At 43.2% G+C, this 21,420-nt stretch overlaps 2 protein-coding genes and 1 long non-coding RNA gene across 10 annotated transcripts in view; 2 read left to right on the plus strand and 1 right to left on the minus strand.

The window, feature by feature from the left end:
* adamts12 (ADAM metallopeptidase with thrombospondin type 1 motif, 12) overlaps positions 1 to 3,378 on the minus strand; it is a 32,795-nt gene extending 29,417 nt beyond the window's left edge. The window contains exons 1-3 of one of the 3 annotated variants that reach the window (XM_023836733.2): positions 3,098 to 3,378; positions 2,916 to 3,021; positions 1,206 to 1,567 (exon numbers count right to left, since the gene is read on the minus strand). In XM_023836733.2, coding sequence (XP_023692501.2) covers positions 1,206 to 1,496 — 291 coding nt within the window. In that variant the 5' untranslated portion in view covers positions 1,497 to 1,567; positions 2,916 to 3,021; positions 3,098 to 3,378. Of the gene's footprint in view, positions 1 to 1,205; positions 1,568 to 2,915 lie in introns of those variants that run through there. The other 2 variants (XM_023836732.2, XM_023836734.2) reach the window with 2 other exon arrangements.
* On the plus strand, positions 2,326 to 8,718 carry LOC111856618 (uncharacterized). Its single transcript, XR_002841176.2, has 3 exons — positions 2,326 to 2,409; positions 6,948 to 7,080; positions 8,411 to 8,718. It is a non-coding gene; the product is annotated as an uncharacterized lncRNA (long non-coding RNA).
* Positions 8,719 to 14,608: 5,890 nt separating this feature from the next.
* Positions 14,609 to 21,321, plus strand: idua (alpha-L-iduronidase). 6 transcript variants are annotated; one of them, XR_011985250.1, is made up of 14 exons: positions 14,609 to 14,933; positions 15,224 to 15,364; positions 15,509 to 15,591; positions 15,874 to 15,981; positions 16,278 to 16,373; positions 16,459 to 16,661; positions 16,792 to 16,971; positions 17,163 to 17,379; positions 18,784 to 18,990; positions 19,219 to 19,356; positions 19,885 to 20,010; positions 20,465 to 20,541; positions 20,649 to 20,749; positions 21,097 to 21,321. XR_011985250.1 is itself a non-coding variant. In XM_023836557.2 (14 exons), the coding sequence occupies exons 1-14, from the start codon at positions 14,782 to 14,784 to the stop codon at positions 21,195 to 21,197; spliced, it is 2,034 nt and encodes a 677-aa protein (XP_023692325.1). In that variant the 5' UTR covers positions 14,609 to 14,781; the 3' UTR covers positions 21,198 to 21,321. The 6 variants fall into 6 exon arrangements, 5 of the variants coding, with proteins under 5 accessions (XP_023692325.1, XP_023692327.1, XP_072562762.1 ...); XM_023836557.2 differs by having other exon boundaries at positions 19,781 to 20,010; XM_023836559.2 differs by having other exon boundaries at positions 19,219 to 19,340.
* Positions 21,322 to 21,420: the final 99 nt, after the last annotated feature.

The raw sequence follows: 21,420 nt of genomic DNA on the forward strand, positions 1-21,420 counted from the left end.
GGCACACGTGCAAAGAGCTCCGTCACATGTTCTTCCTGCCACAAATCAGGAAGTACTAGAAAAGCCAGACAACTTCAAAGAACTAAATATAGGGTTTGCATTATGACAGAAGTCACATCAAAGCCTGCAGTCTGATTTAGCTCCAGAATGAAAATGCGCTGTTTTATAATTCACAGCTCCACAGCGTCAGTATGTGTCTGCAGTTACACTATAATGCATTATACATGCATTACTCTTCTGTACTGTGTGGTTATAATTATCATGCATATCCATTTAAGCATTTTATTTTCCAAAATGTTGTTATAAACCCAAACATAGGATCTGTAGATATTTAACCCAAATGGCACTAAAAGCTATGATCTCCAAACATTTTGAAGATGCATTTAGTCGTTATGTGGTAAATTCTGCCCTGTAAGCTACAGACATTCTGATACGAAACCGCATTAATAAGATGAGTGGCCCCGCCTTGTTTGACTGGTAGTTCAAAAGTCCCCATTCCCCACAGTCACAAGCTCCATGTAGATAAAACAAATATGTGGACTGGTTTGAAAGTCTGCTTCATTAGCAAAACATAACAACCATGAGAAACCTAAACAGAAACAGGGGAAATGTCACTCGGGTTTGAATTAAGCCTGGTCAAACAGGAAAAGACGGGGAATAACCGTGCAGATTATCAGGGGTGGACATTTCAGGTCCAGAAAGTAAAAATCCAGACCAACATTTTGTTTCAACCAACGAGTTGAATACTCTATGACTGTAACTGTTTATGCTCAACTGGTTGGTTGAAACAAAATCTTGGTCTGGATTTTTACTTTCTGGACCTGAAATATGCACCTCTGCAAAATTACCAGAGGGAAAATATTTCCGCACAGATGTTGTAAAGGAGGAGAAGAAACGGACCATAGCAAAGAAGAGAAAACACGGGAGGATGAAAATGGGAGGTATGAAGGAGAGATTCATCCAGGGGAGTAGAGGTGGGAAAGCCATAGCAGATAACATTATCATTATTGTTTTTGCCGTCTGTTTTTGACCATGCAGGATTCCTGTCAGAATAAAGTTCTAGGCTGTCCAACTTGTTCGCCTGTTCATTATTGGCAGCAAAGGAAGGCTGAAAATCAAATACCAAAAAAAAAACACCCCTTGCCAGCATGTTAACAGGCACTAGAAAGCCAACGAAGGCCCTTAACAAAACAAAATATCCTTACCAATCCCTTACAGGTGCTTATGGCTGCAGCCCCTTCAAAATTGGAGTCCATCACGCTCCCAATAAGGTGACAGGCATTTTCCCCAGACGCCCGCCGCCGCAGCGTCACGTTCGAGGCCCCAGATCTCCTCTCCAGCACATATTCATTTGCGAGCAAATGGCTGTTGGCAGTGAGGTTAAAGGTCAAATCCCGGCCCCTGAAGGCAAGCGCGTAGTAAACATACTTTTCAGACGGCTCCAAGTCTCGCTTGTCCCGTCCGTGTCCGAAGTGATGCGTCAGTAAAAAGGACATAAACCGCCCATCTTGGCTGACCCGCCTCGGACGGACCACGGAGAATTCATGCTGAGAGCGGATGAAGTCGCCTGTGAATCGAGAAGGAAAGCCTCAAATGACGATTCGGTGATTTCAAAGTGTCCACCGTTTAATCATTATGAATGAAGCCAATGCTGATATCTCCGACCGCATCTTTCACCAAATGAGCTTCTTAACATTTTGCCCAGTGCAAAACCCTAAAAATGATCCAAAATTAGACCAATGATCATCACAGCACCACACACAAATCTAGACCACAGTTCTAGTCCAGTACATCCCCACAAGAAGTTACTAGCCTACAGACACATTATCCATTCAAAAACAGGAAGAACTCGTCCCTAGAGTCACTGGCTTTGAATCAGTGTACACTGTATTCCTCATGCCATTTACACCTGACAAACTACATACAATTGTGGTTTAGGTCAATCACACAGAAATGTGCCTTCAGTTTTACCCAAATTTTCAGGAATTATCATTGCTGCTCTACACAGAGGAATAAAACAGCAATGATTAAATGTAACAAGTTTAACTAGTTCAGGGACATTACCTCCCAAAAACACTTTGCCATAGATTAAGGCTGATCTTGTCAATGCTAAAGCCTGCAGACCATTAGATATGGCTGAAATTCAGGACACAGTCAGCGGTGGAGGCTGCAGATCACACATATGTGGCCTCAGACCCCACGTATGGTTGTGGATGCTTGTGCTATCAGTCACCGACTGTACGTCCAATCAATTAATTTCTTGCTTCTTATTGGGCGGAACCTGACGGTGATTGACAGCACATAATAACCCCGCCCACTGTTGGTGCCTAACCTAATTTTTTTGGGGTGACTTTATTGACCTTAGTTGGAACCATCATCATAGGGTCAAACAGACGAATCCAGGCACAGGTAAGATGCACATGTGAGCTGCTATGAGGTATCAACTCAGCACCAGCAGTATGATCTGGGGTGGGCATATTAAACAGTCTCCTGCTTTTGTTCATTGTAAACCCGTTCATTTCTATCTGGGTACCGCCCCCACAATCCCGAATTTTGCATTCCCTGGCATCAAACAGCCTTCCCGTTTCGCTTTATGTATAGACAGTATGAGTTTACACCAGGCATGTCATGTCGATCTTACAAAAAAAAAAAAAAAAAAAGTCAAATTATTGTATTAAGGGCATGAAAGATGAGCGCGCCCAGAAGTTAAGGGGAATAGAGCCGAGATATGCGAAATAAGAAAGAAGAAAACTAACTGTGTTTGCATTTGTATTATTTACTTTTTTCACAAAGTGTAAGCGAAGATTATATAGTCACTCATGCAAACACTCTTAACCAACAAGCAGAAGTCATTGGGAGAAGGAAGAGCAGATTGTTGCCTATAATTAACGTGGAAAATCACTGAAATCACTCACCTTGATCTGGGTCAGGAAAGTGGAAGCCGTCCGACGGAAGGCACCCGACGCGGGGTGCAACCAAGCAGGCGAAATGCAGCAACAGAAAGGGGAGAAGCCGGCTCTCCTGGAGACATGGCATATTATAATATAACGATGCAATGAAAGTAAGGCAAACACGGCAAGTGTGAAGGCAGCGTTACCGGTGCAAACGCGTAGGAAAAAGCATGCTTCTTGGGATATGGAAAGGAGAAAGATATGGTCTAAAAGATAGCGCTCAAAAAGTTCAAGGGGTGGAGAGTTACAAGAGTTGTCTCCTGTTTCTGTAGCGAGGGGCAGAGGGAGCCTCCGCTTTAGCAGTACTGTTCTCCGAAATAAAAGTTCAGTACTGTATCTGGGGAAGCCTTCACTGGATAACTCCAGCGCAACTTATTTATGCTCCGTCAGTTTAGCTGTAAATGCAGCCCGAGACTGACCCCCTACATTAAAATTGTTCGTGTAAAACATACTTTATATGCTCCCCGTGTCCAGGCCATTTATAGATGCTTTTCGGACATTGATTCGCCAACAGGCAAGCTGATACATGTGGTCTTTGCGTGTCCCGATTACTGTATAAAGAAATACGAGATTCATACCCACAGATCGATACTGTTTCTTCTGTGTAAACATTTTCCTGGTGTCAAATAAGCTGTCAATATCTGGAGCTAAACAAACCAACCCTCACTATGGCCAAATTACTTCTCCCGTAATAACCGTATTATGTTATGGGGTGTATTACTGTCAAATGCACAGGCATTAAGCTAAAGACGGACGCTGTTTTTTTGCATTAACACAGCTCCGAGGATAAACAAATTAATCGTAAAATAACACATATGAGGGTTGCATTCATAACTTTATTTTGGAGCATGCTTGTATATTAATTTTATGCAAACGAATACCGTGCTTCCTGTTCCAGTGTACTGTACGGTCCAGCGATGACAGGAAACAAAGGTTATTAAGTAAAAATCAACGTTTAGCTAATATACTAAAATATACTTATTGCAACACGTGTTTAATTGTTTGGGTTGGGGAAGTCCTGTCTGACCAGTGAAGTTGCCCAGAATGCAGCTAAACTCAAGCAAATGTAGTGGTAAATTTGCAAAAAATAATGAAAATCGGAGGTCGTCAAAGTTTTTGGTATGTCAGTATTTTTTCAGTACCGTTGAACCGCACAGAGATATGTAGACAATTAATGGGGGTATATCTTGGCACGTAGGTAAAAAAGCTCAGGCAGCCAGTGAGTCACATATCATTTGATGTATTTTGGTGTCTGGCTTGATTTCTTTTCCAAATTTTAACTTATAAAGTATTCATAAAAATTCTACTCTGGCTTTTTGTTTGTTCTTACTTAATCCATGATCAGCAGCTTCTCCCCAAGTAATACATATTTTTTTGTTTAACTGTTGCTAATACTCCACAGAAACACTGGCTTTCTCCACATGCTGCGGTCTCCTTGCTGTGGACATGCTTTGGTCCCATATGGCTTGAAGTAATTGATTACGATTCATTGAACACATAACTGTTTAATTGTAAAAGGTAATAAAACAATACTGCAGTCAAGATGTTTGGATGCAGAAGAACTGCTGAATCCTGTGTTTGTGAAACTGTCTTCTGTGTATTTTGCTGCTAAGTTGGTGTAACCTTAACCGTTAAGTTGGCTTAAGCATATCAAACAAGGATATTTGTTGGAGCAAAAGCAGACCTGCTCAGGGTTGCTGGAGGACTGGTTAAATTTTGCTGGAGAATGGGCTGTTTTGTGTGCTATTGTTGTGTGCAAACCTGCTTTTGCTTAAAAGAGTGACTTAGTATTTGGTTTTGATGGAACTGTTCAGCCAAGATTTGGCACTTTGAACAAGAAAATAATAATTATCACTGCACTTCTGTGGATACTAAAAAGGAAGATTATCAATTAATCAACCAAACATGGTCTTAAATTTAACAGCAAACAGCCATGATTGGCCAGAAAGAATTAGGTGGGAGAAATGTTGTAAAGTTTGACTAGTAGATGACTCTACCTGTGCAATGTAGCTGTGATAGAGAAATGTGCTAAAACGGCAAAACTTAAACATAAACACATAAGGAAACAAAGGGCTTGCGGGAGTCTGGAGAATCATTCTAAATGCGTGAGATTCCCGCAAGATGCATGAGACTTGGCAGGTCTGCAAAAGCTCAGATGCACTGGAGATCCCAGGGAAGGCAGTTTAGCATTTCGTTCTACTCTTGGTTCATGAAGGGTGTGGAGATTTATGTAGGTGTTTGTATAAGTTTAGGCGTGTCTGCAGAGCACTGGCGAGCGGGGCGGCTGCGGGATGGGGATACAAATGGAGCAAACAAACCAGCCCCGATCAAAACTCCACATCTGTGTCAGTGAGACAGGCAGAGACATGCGGCGTCTGCAAGGATGCTGGGGTTCCTTCTCCACTGTTTTTCCCATCAGGCAGTCATAACCATGGTAACTGTACAGTGCAAACTGCTCAACCCCCCAACCAAAGGTTAGGAGTCATGACTCTAGAGCATGCTCCATTTTCCAGGAAAAGCAAACACCCCCAGAGGCTGAGATATCCTGGGATATTCTGGTGTGACAGAATCCTGCCAGGAAACGCATCACCGATTCACCACTCACCCGACTGGGTGCTGTGTATCTCCACTGCCTTGGCTGAGTTGTCTTGCTGCATGTGTTCTGGAGATGAAATGCATTCATCAAACAGTAAAACACAACCCATCCTCGTAACTCCTCCGTGTCCCTGACCCCCTCAGAGAAGACGTGCTCCTAATGTCAGAGTTAATCTGAAATGTGGTGCGTTCCCTGTGGACATACAAACACAGCTGGAATAATAATTAAGAGTCAAGGAGGTGACGTGACCAACACAAGCACCCCTGTATACTTAAGAGGATGATAAGAGGCTGTTAACTGTATGCAGATGTGGACCAATGGGGGGGGGGGGGGCTGTGTGGTAGTGAAGAAAACACCAGAGGGACAGTTGAGGAGTTGTCAAGGAGATACAAATGTTACTGTGATCAGAGACTCATCCTGACAGACACAGTGACCAGAATACCAGGGCCTTGTGGTTAACGCTGCACAGCACACAGAAGAGCCTCGCAACCGATTTTATTGGGGCCGTATCAGGTACTTTGCTGGTGTAACAAGGCATGTCAGTCAGTCAGGACAAGGTGAGGCCTCTCTCAAAAGAAACATGACAAAGTCTTAGCCTGGATTTTTAAATTTTTTTGCCAATAACTCTGTGTGACATAAAAATATGACATTCCCTTATCTGTCGACTCTCCTTAAGTGACATATTTGCATATGATATATTTTTGTTGGTTACAGTTTTACACTTTGGAACAACACCATGTACTGGGGCTTAGCGAACCTTCTCTTTGGGGGTGACTGCAGGTCATGGCGCAGCCCCTGTCAGGTCGTAAAGATTTACTTTGCTTCCTGGATTCAGGGAAATCCAAGCTGTTTGCATGCAGCATGTATCATCCCCTTTATCCCCGGAGTGCATGCAGCAACCAAGATGTTCATGCATAGCTGTGTCCCATAGATGGATAAAAAGCAGCTGAGATCATGTATTTGGCTCGTGCTCGACAGTGAAGTGGTTCTGCTCGCATCCGCTTTGGAATTAATGCCTGTTTTTTTAATTATTTTTTTACCCAGTAGGATTAAAAATTTGTGAAGAAGTGTTTCTGTGGTATTTAACTTCAGTCCTGAAGTTTCACCATCAGCTTTAGATGTGCAGTAGTTCACTATTCAGATTGGTCGCTAGGTTCCTTTATACTGATTGAAATGATAGTTTATCTATAGAGTGGAGTGTAATTCAGCACAGCTGTGAAGGAGTAGCTTGCCTTTCTATTCTTATTGTCAATTAGTTTATAGTCCATACAGTTTTTATAGTTTACATAATTTATGCAGTTTATATTTTTGTATGGTTTATATTTATACTTATTTATAGTAATTGTACAGTTTTGCACTGTTTGCACTATTTAATTTAATCATTTTATTTCTATTTACAGAGAATTTCTTGACTCATGTTCCATGATCGCCAATACTGCCACAACAAAGCCATGCGGCCCTAACTGGCCAGTGCAGTGCAGTGCAGTCTGATTGTTGACTGGTGAGGGAGCTGCACACTGCAGCATGAGGCAGGTGAGAGTGAGGCGCTCGCATGTATAATCTAAATGCTATGATCCAAGACCTAAGGCTTCTCTGATGCTGTCATGTACTGTGGTTATGCCATTTTTAGGGTGGCACAGTTGTGTGGCACACCTGCACTCCGCATGGGCTTTGCGTGTTTGCCCCCCACCCTGCGGATTGGTTTCTTCCCACAGTCCGAGCACATGCAGCCTGACATACCGCCAACTCGAAATTGCACATATTGTGCTTTTGCTCTGCAGTGGACTGGCATCCCATGCAGGCTGTCCACTGCCTTGAGCCCCCTATGCTGCCTTAGACAGTCCACCCCCCTCCCCCCGCTCCATGACGCTATACTGGATAATTGCTGGGAGATTGATGGATGTAGGTTGTGGACTATATTCAAGCAGTTAGTGGTAATGGATAAAGGCATTTAAGGCTGTATAAACAGTTGAGATTTTATGAGTTCTGTCAACAAAACAGAATTTGCAGTAGAAAAATGAGAATTATATATGTCTAACACAGCTGCATAATAAAATAACCACCTATGTGATCTAGCATTTAGCGATCACTTGTGCCAAAGTCAGCATGTAATTTTTACTATAAAATATGAAGTTTTCCCCGATGAGTCTCCTATAGTGTTTTTACATGAGAAGAAAGATTCAAAATTGCCCCAGGTCCTTAAATCCAAGTGGGATTGTATAATCAACAACATGTCAGTATACTTAATGGCCCTGGGCTTGCGTAAAATGTTTGCTTACTTCGAAAGGCTGCCTTGGTTGATTATTATTCAGGCTTGCAGACATTTTTAAGTTATTAATTTTCTTAGCTGGCATCTGCTTGTGGTTCAAAGTTTCAACTATAGTTTTGTAACTAGTTTCAGATGTGTCACTGTCTGTAGTTTGCAGTTAACCGTCAATCTCTGTGAGTGATAATAAATTAATATTTAAGACACCCCTCTTGGTTTCCAGACCACACCGCTAGCCTTGGGAAGAGTGAGAGCTCCCCAACTCGTTATGAAAATCAGAAAACACACACACACACAAAACAGAGAATTTCTAAGATATTGTATGCTGCGAGTAATCCCACTTTTACAATCCGTCGTCTGTCACATCTGCATTCAAACCTGATTGTTTGTATTTTTTTATTCACTGTATAGTTTAACTTAATAAAGTAAGTAAGACGCCAAGGCCATCACTTTGTACACATGACAATAAAATTTCAAAACTTGAACCAACTGCCCCTTTAAGAGCTGCGCGTTCCTCCAGATCAGCGTTTTGCTGCCATCTATGTGCCGACATTCATAATTGTGCATGGTCTTCCCGTTTTCTTCTTTTTTATGCAGGTTGACTTTGGCTCGTCAAAGAACCTACTGAACGCCCTTTCGCGCCCGCTCACTTCCGCATCCACGCTCCTTCAATTATACTCTTGTCTGTTAGCATAGAGATTGAATCTGTTTCTAAATAATGGAGAAAAAAACAGAAAGGCAGTCTTATATGCAAATAAAAAATAAGTCACACAGTTATGTAGGATGTACACCAGCCTTGGGCCGTATGCTGCCTGGGATAGGCTCCAGGTCCCTAACCAGAATAATGGATGGATGGATGGATGGATGGGTGTTTGGTGTGTTTGTACGCCTATGTGTTCTTCATTGTTGTCCAAATAAAACCACAAAAAAGCAAAAGCTCTAATATGTTTCCATAATACTAATTTACTGCCAGTCACTGCACTCAGGAGCAGTGCATCGCTAGGATGATCCAAGAATGTTAACTATAAAACACTGCTGACCAAGTGCATGAAGTAAACACAAGCAAATGTGTGACCCTGAAATCAATGCACAGTGGCTTTAAATCATACAGCCACCAATTGTAGGCATGAGTGATTAAACCCAACATAGTTCTGGACTGGGGGGCTCACTGCGACGTGCTGGAGGGGCCAGATTGGTGCTTGAGGTTCGTTTTCTGGATGGTTATGAGGTAAATACAGTTGATGTGACAGGTTACTGTATGAGTGGATGGAGCCTGAAGAATTCTGCTTATCGAAGACATTTTCCAACAGAGGGCTACAGAATGGCACAAACAGAGGACTTTCTGGAGGTCTGCTGCCTGGGGGGGTCGCCGCTGGCTTCCATGACACTAGTGCCACTGAGCCGCTGGGAGATGGTGGCCGTGCTCAGCTCTGTGAGGGAGAATCGCATTCACGCTGTCACTTATTGCATGATTTTATTTGCTTGCAAGTATTTTTGACAAAATAATTTGCATTTCTTGTTTTTTATGTACCACTGGATGAGGTAGTAAGGTCATCTTAGGTCATTTCTTAATTCAACAGAACCGGCATCCTTGGCTCTTGAACCCAGGACTTTTGGTCACATGACCATAAGACATTGTGACAATAAATTTGACAAAGAGGCAGCCTGGCATGTGCAGGTTGCTTGTTTGTCCCGAAAATTGCAAATATGCTTGCATCAGTGTCAGGTTAAAAATAATAATTTTACTGCACCCCCACAATATGATCCACATCATGGTTTGCAGTTGTACCTTTACAGTGATTGATCTCGCTGTCCCCTGCTTGTCCAGGACTGCATGACTGGTCAGTGACGTTCTGTGTTGACATTGAGATAAAAAAATGTTATGAGATAGTGTGGCAACAACATTACACATTACATCCTCAGCAGGGGAGTAGCTAGACATTCTGGGCCCCCTGATGAAATGTCACCTTGGGCCCCCCCAACCCCTCAAATAACAATATTTAGGGGCCCCTGTATAGTTCTGCCCCCCCCCCCCCCTCTGAATCTGTCAGGGTATCCATACTGCTCCGACACCCCCTGACCATCAGTAATGACTGAATTGAGATGGATCTATGTGGTTCTGGGTCCCCCCATAAAAATACATGCCTGAGGGGGGGTCCACCTTAACATAGCCTTAAGATTCAGTGTCACCCAGGTTGGAGACCTGTGTGGTATATTTATGCAAATTCTCACAGTCAGCCCACCTGGGATACGTACTCAGAGCTCTGATGACATCATCAGCATCATCAACTGATACCAGCTATGAGTAGTTATATACCGTAATCTTTAAATTTTTTATATATATATAAGCATGATGTGTTTAAATTATTTTTATGTTGATGTAAAACTGTGATATTATTTAGCCATTTCATAAACTCTTCCAAAGCGATTCCAGCAGAGCAGTAACCACCCGATACACCCATGTATTTGCCAACTCAATTACTACATACCATATTTGGCTAATCAATAATCCAACGAATTATTTAAGTTAAATAATGATCTGGGGGTGAAATTTAACAAATACAATGGAACGGCTCGGGTGCTTCTCATGAGAGGTTGAAGGATGAGCCGTGCAATGGCTGATATTATAAGCTGTTTTTGGTATAAGCAAGTATCGTAAAATTTCCTGACATTGGTCAGTCAACAGGCACGTTTAACTTACAAACTCCGCACTCGCAATGTGATATCAACATCAGAAGAAGATGCCCTCCTTCCGTCATACTGATGTGGTTTCTTATCCTCTTTTCGTGAAAATCAGTAAAGATGTGAAACGGGAATTGCACGAAACTGCGAACCCACAAAACAGGAAATGAGAGGCAAAGACAATTATTTATTGCTTACAAAAACGAGTTCCTCTTTACGTAAGCATGTGTATGTATATAATACAATAAATGATCAAATTTTGCGACATTTATAGAAGGTAAATCTGACTTTACTGTGCATTGTTGTGCAATAGCAATGAAACCCATCTTAATGTAATCTCAAAACCGATTGCACGTTTGTAGGGTCTTTGTTAAATTATATGTGATATGAAATGAATGAAAACCTAGTATTATCTTATATTTTACCGTCTCATAATTTCTATAAATCACTTTACTTATTTCTCTTATCTATATCACTTGTTATATTATTATATTATATATTTAATTTCCTGCATCTCCCGCTATTTGCTGTACTGTTGTGCGTTACAGATGGGCATGATGAAGGGCGAATGATCCGCGTTGTGGTTTATTGGTCAAAAACAAAGCAGGTAAAAGATAAAAACTAAGGCAGGGAGCAACACAGGAATAACTACAATAGACCAGCAGCAAACACACAATGACCAACTGAGGAGCAAGGGCGTGGGCCCACACATATATACGCACACAAGAAGGGTAAAATGAGGGATAGGTCTGGGCCAGATACAACTAATTACTACAGCTGGGAACAACAAGCGAGTGAGGTTCATAATCACGAAGGACTCAAACACTAGGAAAGGGGTGAACAGCGACACCTGCTGGCCAGGCAGGGACTGCTCCTGATACTTGTGCATTTGATAAATACACTTTGATTTGATCTGATTCCTCAACATGTACTTCAATAGTAAATTGAAATAGGATGGGCCATTAAATCAATTGGCATGGCTTTGTCCTCACTCACATTCCACAGAGTCACCTGTTCTACTTACCTCTGAGCTGGTGGTCGGACACCGTTGCCTAATCTCTGGGTGGGTTTCTAAGTATCTGCAACACGATGTTCAGTTATGTGTCAGTACACTTACTACAGGTAATGCAGCATTTTGAGCCTCAGAAGTCAGGTCCTATGGCAACTGTAAAATATCCAGCCTGGGCACAAGCTGATGTCATCAGCATGGACCGCACTTTGGTCACCTCCAGCGGCGGCCTGAGGTTTGTGAACGCAGCGGTTCTAAATGTAGGTAAAATTCAGGGGCACCGATTCACACGATTCAAATGGGGGGGAACCAGACTATGCAGAGTAAAGATGAGAACGTGGTGAAAAGTGTGTGAAGACCAGATGTATAGAGGAGGTGTGGCTTGTGCTGACGAGAGTGTGTTGCACGACTATTCTGAAGAATTTAGCCATTGTTAAGTCAGCGAAAGCGATATTGTTTTTCATGGATATTTTACATGATTCTGTGAAACTTTATGTGTTATTTAGGTTATGTTGTAATAATGTTTATGCCATGATTGATCAATACATTTTCTTGAGTAATTTTACTCTGTTTCCAGAGGTGGGAAATTCAGGTCCAAAAAGTACAAATCCAGACCAAGGTTTTGTGTCAATCAACCAGTTGAGTATAAAGAGTCACAGCCACAGAGTACTCAGCTGTTGTTTGAGTTATCAAAAATTAAATCAACTGTCCATGTGTTTAATATGCATCCCTATAAGAGAAATCACTGTTTTAAACTAGCCTGGCTCAGGCAGGTTGTGTGTTTGTCCCAAAAATCAGAAATATGTGAGGTCTGGGGGGGGGGGGGTGCTGATTAATTACCCCCAAGCAGGTGAGCAACAGGTAGGTCAGCGGTCCCCTTTTCAATATGCCTGTCTGGTTACAAAATAAATTCTATGCTTTTTACCTTCATGTATTTCTATTATCAACGATCATTATTGTTACCTGTAAACATCCAACCATCCATCCATCTATTCATCCATCCATGTGATAAATAGTTTGGAATCTATGCCAAGAAGCACTGGAAAGACGCCCTGGATGATATGCAATCCATCTTATGGTAATTTAGACAAACGTATCCATACCTGGTATATCACACTGGAGAAGATACTCGGAATACCCAGAGAAAACCTAAGGCCAGCACACCATCCAAAGGAGACCAGCATCATTCCTCTTAGAACTACAGCCTGTGATGTAGTGAAATGTACAGGATAATAAAAAGGCCTTTTCTCACCTCTTCAGATAGGAGTCACAGTTTCTGTAGGAGGGCCTTGACTCCTGCTTGACTCCGCTGGGAGCCCATGCAATGGACGTGTCCACCCCCACCCCCACTCGCCCTGCAGCGCCAGATGAGATAGGCATCCTAGACCCCCCAATTTCTACATATCAGCACAGCACAAGGAAGCACTGACCAGTACTGGGGAACAGCAGTCTCCTATATCCAAATGCATTCATTATAAGAGACTGGGTAAAGGTACACTTTTTCAGCCTGCTTGTGACTAAGCTTTTAATTACAGGATTCCCCTTTTGTCAGGTTTCTCTCAACCGAGTCCAGGAGTATTTCTTTGTTGTTGTCACCATGGTAGCACAAGTCACATGACTCACTGGTATTTCTTTAACACTGTGGTGTTTCCTTACATGCATGTCAGTCTAAACCATGAATAGCCATCATTTACATACAAGCTTGACATTTTTCCCCATTTTTTTTTTATTGACAAGGAACAAAAGGTATATTTTTAACAAGAACTAAGTATTGACACTATGAAAAACAAAATGCCAATTAGAAAATTAATTTGGGCTCTTTCAACTGTTAGGTCTGTTATTTTTATTTTTATTATCAGCTATTATCTGCATTATTTATTCTAATGTCTTTAAGCACTTTGACCTGCATTTTATGGATGAAAAGTCCTATATGTATAGTCCTTTATTATTATTATTATTATTATTATTTATTATTGCTGTTGTTATTTAGGCATTCAAAATATTATAGAACTTTTTGTTATAGTTAGTATGTTGACTCATATAAGACCATTGAAAATATTGCAGATGGTAATACGCATTAGGGGCTATATGCCCATGGGCAGAAGGGTATTGGCTCAAATCCTGTGGTGGCTTAATCCCAGTAGCCTCGGGGTTTGGTTCTCTGATCGTCACTTTGAATAAACATATCGGTGCCACTTTACAATAAGGCTACCCATATAAAGAGTTTATGAATGGTTTAGAATCTGGTTATTAATTAGGTTGTAGCACTTTGTAAATTATTAATAGACAATTTTAAACAAATTATAACACAGTTTTCTTTTCATTGACGAGTTACTACCATTTACAAGTGGCAAAGGGAGCCTTATTGGAAAGTGATACCAAAATATCTACTATTTCATGTTATTAGCAGATAACATTTTAGTGACCTACCAGAACTAGAGAAGAAGGTGGTATGTGTGTGTGTGGGGGGGGGGGGGGGGGGGGAGTCAGAACCAGAAAGGGCCCGTAATGTACTGTAGTTTGTGGGCGTTCACATCACTAGGCTGGAATAAGGATCTGCGAAGGAAAGATAAATGGGCAGGCATTGAGTCTGCTGTCTGCAGTCACAACCTCCCATAAGTGGCACCTGAAACCCAATGACATATAACCAAAAGTGACAGAAGTCATTCTGTAATGGACAATAAACATTTGGTGAACATAAAGGAACCCCAAACCTGGATATTGGCTCATAATGGCATCCCTTTTAACAGGCTCACTTCCTATCCACAATGCCCCGTAACAGGTGCCTTGTACTCAATGGGATAGGCTCTAAGAACATTGTTACCCTGTACTGGATTATAGGGGCACAGGAACCAGGCTGGGGGTGTACCCACAATATTTAATTTGGCATAATTTATTCCTGCACAAAATAGAACTTTATAATTAAATTATTTTATCCCCCATCCCCAATATCAAACTCTCTCCGACGCCATTGCTGGATAAGCTGTTATGGAAGACGGATCAATGTACACATGCCCAGACTGCAATATATGCCATGTTTCACTTCCACTCCGGAACACTAGAGGTGCCATACAAATGGTTAAAGTTAAAAAGGAGTACTAAAGAAGAAAATATTGTCGTCTCGGGCTTGCTGGTAGCGTCTGCTCCAGTTACAATTATGATGAGCTTTAATAGTGCGGTGAAGTAGGTATAAAAGATCTGAGAAATATTACGTTTGAGAAATATGCCATTTTTTTCGCTTCGCAACGGAATGTGGCTGGTGATAAACTAAATTAAAATGTGCATTTTAAAACATGTTGCTTTACGAGTCTTTCTCTTGGCTGCCTGCGGCGAAGTGTACGGTGCCTCTGCTGCTTATTTTGAGCTCGCGGTGGACGCAGAGACACCCATAAGAGACCTGAATCATTTCTGGAAGAGTACAGGTTTTTGGTATGTCCTTGGACTTTTTCTGAATTTTATATGTCCCGCTTTTTCATATATTATACATTCTATTTGTTCAAAGGTTGCTGATGATGTCAGCTAACGTAGGGCGAAGTTTATTCACTTTTGGACGCTTTAAATCAGAAGTGGTGTGTTCGGTCCCATGTAGTCACAGGCAGAAACAGATTTTAGTTACGATGTACCCAAAATACCTCCAGATAGGTTTTGCTTTTGATTGGCTCACAGTTACTCTCTTCTGGTTCCCTAAGCTCACTGCCTTTCTGTGTTGTCCTACTCAGCCCTCCCCTTCCTCACGCCCAGTCTGACCAGTATGACCTCAGCAGAGACCAGCAGTTAAACATGGCCTACCTGGGCTCAGTGCCCCACGGTGGTCTGGAGCAGGTTCGTATACACTGGCTTCTGGAGCTGGTCACAGCACAGTAAGTAACAATCACTTTGCCCTCATTTAGCGACTGCACATCACAGCTAAAGAAACATACACACCTGAAGTCTTCTGATGTGCTAGCTACTTCAGGAAAACACTTTGTAAGGGAGTCTCTGATGATATCGGGTATTTCTTGTAGGGTTGTAAACGGAGAAACCCGTTACAATTTCACAAAACTGGACCAGCTGATAGAACTCCTGTGGCAGAATGGTCTTCGGCCAGGTAAACTGGTCTGGGGAACAGCCATGCTAAGAAAAAAGAGCTCCCCAAATCTTCCTGCATTTCTTGCCCAAAGTTCTCTAGAAAATCTTTTGTATCATCTGTTTTGCAGATGCTGATTACAAATAAGTTCACAATCCTCTCTGTGGTCTCAGATAAAATCAGATGAGAATAACATTAATCTCAACTTGATTAAGGGGGCTACGAACACTGAAAAGTATTTATCACATGATGTAAATGCACTGCAAAATCTTTCTCTTAGCCTGAAACATATGTTTTTTTCAGGTTTTGAGCTAATGGGCAGCGTGTCTGGCTACTTCACAGACTTTGAGGACAAGAGGCAGGTGGCAGAGTGGAGGACCCTCGTGTATCTCCTCGCAAAAAGATACATTGGTTGGTTATCAAGTTGTACACGAGCCACAGACAAAACTGTAGTTTAAGCCTGTCACCAGCCAGCTGTCTTAAGTGATGTAGCAGAGTGTACCTGATTGAGCCAAACTGGTCACCTTGGATGGCTGCTGTAGAGCACCACCTAGTGGAGCATCGTCTATCTGCAAGTTGTTCTTGGATTTTTTTGTGTAGTTGTCCAGTCACAATTAGCTTCAACGTGAACGGGAGGTTAATTCCTTGATTTCACCCAGCTGTTTAATGATTGTTTCCCTAAAGCAGTGTTTGTTCTTGTTTTTTAGAGAAGTACGGCTTGGGATACGTCTCTCAGTGGAACTTTGAAACATGGAATGAGCCCAATAATCACGACTTTGACAATGTATCCGTGTCGATTCAGGGTAAAGCCTGCAGTCCTTTTGTTAATCTCACTAAAAACTGAAAATACAATGTCATTAAGGTGCTTTACATGTGTTTCATCTGCAGGGTTTCTGAACTACTATGATGCCTGTTCAGAAGGACTTCGAGACGCTAGCGCCACCTTGAGGTTTGGGGGTCCGGGAGACTCTTGTCACTCCTATCCACGCTCCCCGTACTGTTGGGCCATGTTGGAACACTGCTACAATGGGACCAACTTCTTCACAGGCGAGACAGGTGTGCGGCTGGACTTCATCGCCCTGCACAAGAAGGTGAGGTCTTTGGAGGAACCTGTGCAGATATCGTACACTGCTTCATTGTCACCAGTGACCATCATCACGATTATTCATGCTCAAAAAAGTGCACATGGCTGTCAAATAACACATTTTATTTCTCTTTCAGGGTGGTGGTGGCTCTCTACCCATCATCCAGCAGGAAATGGAGACAATGAAGGAGATTCATGACCGCTTCCCGAAGTTCAGGTCCATACCTGTCTACAACGATGAGGCAGACCCATTGGTAGGCTGGTCCAAACCTGAGGACTGGAGAGCTGATGTGACCTATGCAGCCATGGTGGTGAAGGTAGTGGAGTATTGAAATGATCTTCATTTGGAAGTTTCTCTAATGTGTCTTGATTGGTTATTTACCAACTTCACACTAGTTAATCAACCAAAACATTGCCTTACTTTTCCTTAATATGAACTGTCAATGTGTTATCAGAATCACACAGCGTCAAGGTTATAGAGGCCTGAGTTTGTTCTTGGGTTACCTAGGTGATTTCCCAGCATCAGGACCTGGTCATCGGCAAGCCTAACTCCACCATCAACTATGTCCTCCTGAGCAACGACAACGCATTCCTGAGCTACTACCCGTACCAATTCACTCAGCGCACACTCACCGCCCGCTTTCAGGTCAACAACACCCAGCCGCCCCACGTGCAGCTGCTGAGGAAGTCCGTTCTGACCGTTCTGGGCCTGCTCTCTTTGCTAGGTGAGCGCTGACATCTGCTTGGGGCCTCATCGCCCACCAGAGCCTCCCACGCTGATTTTGACACACAATTGATCACAATCAGAATCGTCTTTATTTGGCTACGCACACAGGGAGTTTGTCTCCGTTTGTCAATGGCTGCCATACATACCGCAGATACATTCACAGTTAGAAAACACAAGACAATGGTCAGATACTATCAGATTGATATACAATGCGGATGTGCTGTTGATAAATGTACTGAAAGTGCAGTCAAAGCAGACATCCATGGCGCTGTCCTGAAGCAAATGATTCAGTTACTAGTTTCAACAACAACAACAAATTTATTTTTGTATAATGAATAAAATGAACACTTTATTAATCCCCGTGAGGAAATTCTTTTTACGCCTCCCTCAACTTGCTCTTGCAACTTGCTCTTTGTAGAGCAAGCTGTCTGTGAAGGGCAGCCACCCGTAGCGGCGCCCAGGGAGCTGGGGTTTGAGGGCCTTGCTCAAGGACCCGCAGACGTGCTGAGGCTGGGCTTGAACCGGCGACCTTATGATTACAGGCACACGGCTTAGCCCACTGAGCCACACGCTGCCCCCACAACATTACATTGTCTCAAATCGCTTTACAGCATCCCCACCCAAAGCCCCCAGTGAGTAAGCCATAGGCGACAGTGGCAAGGAAAAACTCCCCAGAAGGAAGAAACCTTGGGAGGGACCAGACTCAAAGGGGGAGCCCATCCTCCAGGGGCCGGCAGGGAGAGTCAAATACAGTAAAATTTCAGACACAAACGGGGAGCAGGGGGGAGATGGCAAGCCGGTGCCAACGCTCCTTCCAATCGCCAGGCAATCAGAAGGCAGGCAGCGGGTCATACATGGTTTCCCAGCCTTGGCACAAATGATGGGGCAATGTGTAACTCAGTGGTTTAGGGATCACCAGTAGGTTGTGAGTTTCAATCTGTGTCACCAGCAGAGTAATTGTATCAATGTTGGGCCCTTCAGCAAGGCTCTTAACCCCAGCTGCTCCAGAGATGCTGGTTGACCCTTGAGGAATGTCTCCTTATTTCTGCGTCATTTTGGATAACATTGTCTGGTAAAAGAACTACTTTGATATTGGTAGAGTTTGTTCTGGTTCTTGTGAGATTCAAGTCATGGATCAGGGTTGGGGCCATTCCAGAATGCATTTGTCAATTCCAGTTCAGTTCAGTCAATTCCTTTTCCCCGGAGTTTTTTTTCAATCCCAACTCTAGATCCATTTCCTGATTTGGACTGGAATTGATGAATGCATTCCGGAATGGCCCCCAACCCTGTTATAGATACAAGAAGCTTTGAGGTTTGAGTCTGCAGATTTATGGTGAGGAATCCCTAAGCTGTTTTCTGTCCAGAGTAGTCTAAAGCTGTGCATCTTATAACATTTATGCAGGAGAAACGCAGGTGTTTTCACATGTGGCCTCTGTGGGGAAGAGCGCGGATGACACCGTGGGGGTCCTGGCCAGCACCCACAAACCACCTTTTCCCGGGACGTCGGACAGCTGGCAGTCAGCTGTGCTGATCTACAGCAGCAAAGACAACCGCACGTCTTCCCCCAACCATGTGACGGTCCAGCTCAGTGGATATGCAGGCCATAAGGGTGAGTGCTTGCTTCTGTTTTAGCCCCTCAGTCTCACGCTGCAGGCAGATTAAAGGGGAATCGATATCCAGAGGTAAGTGAGATTAGGGGAAATACTAATTTCTATTATAGAGGAGAGATGTCTGAGTGACATCATAGGACATTGCTTATTAACTATCTATATGTTCTCTGGGTCCTGGTCTCTGAGTGCATTTTCCTCGCTCACCTGATCTACTGTACTTCTTCCAGGTCTGGTGTATGTCACCTACTACCTGGACAACAACAGCAGCAGTCCCTACAGCCTGTGGAAAGCCTTTGGGAGACCAGCCTTCCCCACGGCTGTGCAGTTCCAGCAGCTACGGAAGTTGGAGGTGGGGCAGTATGAAGGTGACTGGTAGCCTGACTGGGCTTTGTGTGTGTCTGCGACTGTGTGCTGTGCTTAGCACACATACTGCATCCAAGTTGATCTGGTGTTTTGTTGATGAAATTAAATAAACTTTATTGATCTCAGGGGGAAATTCTTATGCATACAGTAGGAAGGTACGTAGAGCCCAGATGAACATGCATGTAGTTCAGAATAGACAGCAGAGCAAAGGCAGTAGACTAAGCAAGTGAGGATTGGCAGGTCGGGAGGTGTGGTGCCTAATGGCAGCAGGTAGGAAGGATCCCCTATAGTGATTCTTAGCACACTGTAGTGATATAACTGGTGGCTAAAGCTGTTCCAGGATAGCGCCCCCTGTAGTCGATGGGCAGAATTGTTCATAATGTTGTCCAATTTTGCAGACGTCCTCTTATCGTTTTACTTCTACAGATGTTCAGTATATGTGTCAGCTTAGAAACCCGAAGACCCAGCACATTCAGAACAACATCCCCTGGAGGTCCAAAGCTAATTGTCCCACGGTCCGTCTGTCTCAGGAGCCGCGAGTAGGAGGGCCCCTTCCTTTCCCCCCCGACGGCAGGCTGACCCTGAAGCTGGACCTTCCCGTTCCAGCTGTCCTCCTCATCCATGTGTGCGCCAAGCCCGATTCGCCGCCGGACCAGGTGGGTGTGGCCATGTCTCCATGGCAACCCCCATTCCACTTCCGGAGGATGAGGAAGTGACTGTTGACCTCTGTTTTTGATCAAGGACGGTAAAATCATGCAGCCCAGTAAATGACTGTTCTTGACATGGGTATGATGCCATTTGCTCTGTCAGGTCATTAGGTGAAGATTTGAGCAGAGTAACAAATGTCAGAAAATAAATATTCCTGAATCATTCTACGAATGGTGGAACCTATTTGATTTCCCCTGTGAATGAATGATCATGCGAATGTACACTCTGGGCAGGTAGCGTTAGCTTGTTATGAATCTGTAACTTGAAAGCCCAATTATGGTACTTATTATGAACGGGTAACACTGAAAGTCATTTAAATAAAAAGTATCTGTTAATGAAACTACGCATGAACGAAGCAAGCTGCCTATGACTCTCCTGTTACTCTACTGTGCTCTGGGTCAGGTGACTGGTCTGCGGTTCCTACCTGTGACCAAAGGCCAGGTTCTCATCATTTGGACGGATCACTGTGTCAATTCCAAGTGAGTGTCACCCTTTTGTGAACCGCGCTCTTCCCCCTAAACTGTGAGGCGTCATGCAGAATCTGCTGGTGTGCCGATTGCCTCATTTTGTCACGTGTCATTCTCAGGTGTATAAAGACTTATGAGGTGGAATTTTCCGGATCCTGGACAACATTCCAAAGAATAAACATACAGGACACCATTTTTACCTCTTATGTATTTGCCCCTGGTAAGGGTCTGGCCGAATAAAACAATATTCCTGCCTTTTTTTTGTCGAAACACAGTTTTCCAGGATGAAGCACAGCAGTTATGATGATTCCTGTGAATGTGTTTATGGATTATTTCATAACCTGTAGCGCTGTCGGTTCCTTTGGAGACCTTTCTCATGGCAGCATGTGTACCATATAATTTATTTACTAAATCCGTGTCAGCTGGATGAAGGCTGCATGGTACAACAGCGTTTCCCTCCTGAAACATGAGCTTTCTGCTTTTTTTCTGTTCCCGATGTTCTCTACCCCTACAGCTCCTTGCCGCTTGGCTGCGTCATACTCCGTACCTTTTCTCTTTCTTTCCTAGGGAGCTTAGATGTCTGTGGTTTCTACAGAGTGCGGGCTGTGGATTACTGGGGGAGGCCAGGAGAGTATTCACAAAGCATCAGATACTGCGAGGAGCTCTGATTGGTTAATGAACCGTGGTCACCATAGATACATTACTTATTGCACCAATGAGCACCTTTCATGTTTGTTTGCATTATTGTTCTTAACATTTCTGTTTAGAATTGGATTAAACCCAAGGATGTTTCTTTGTTGTCTGTTTGCCTTCTTGAGGATATTGCACAAACATGCGACTGGTCATCATTACATATTTGGGGTTTTATATGTGAATGTCCACAATTAATCC

The sequence above is a fragment of the Paramormyrops kingsleyae genome, chromosome 2, assembly GCF_048594095.1.
Source record: "Paramormyrops kingsleyae isolate MSU_618 chromosome 2, PKINGS_0.4, whole genome shotgun sequence".
NCBI lineage: Eukaryota > Metazoa > Chordata > Actinopteri > Osteoglossiformes > Mormyridae > Paramormyrops > Paramormyrops kingsleyae.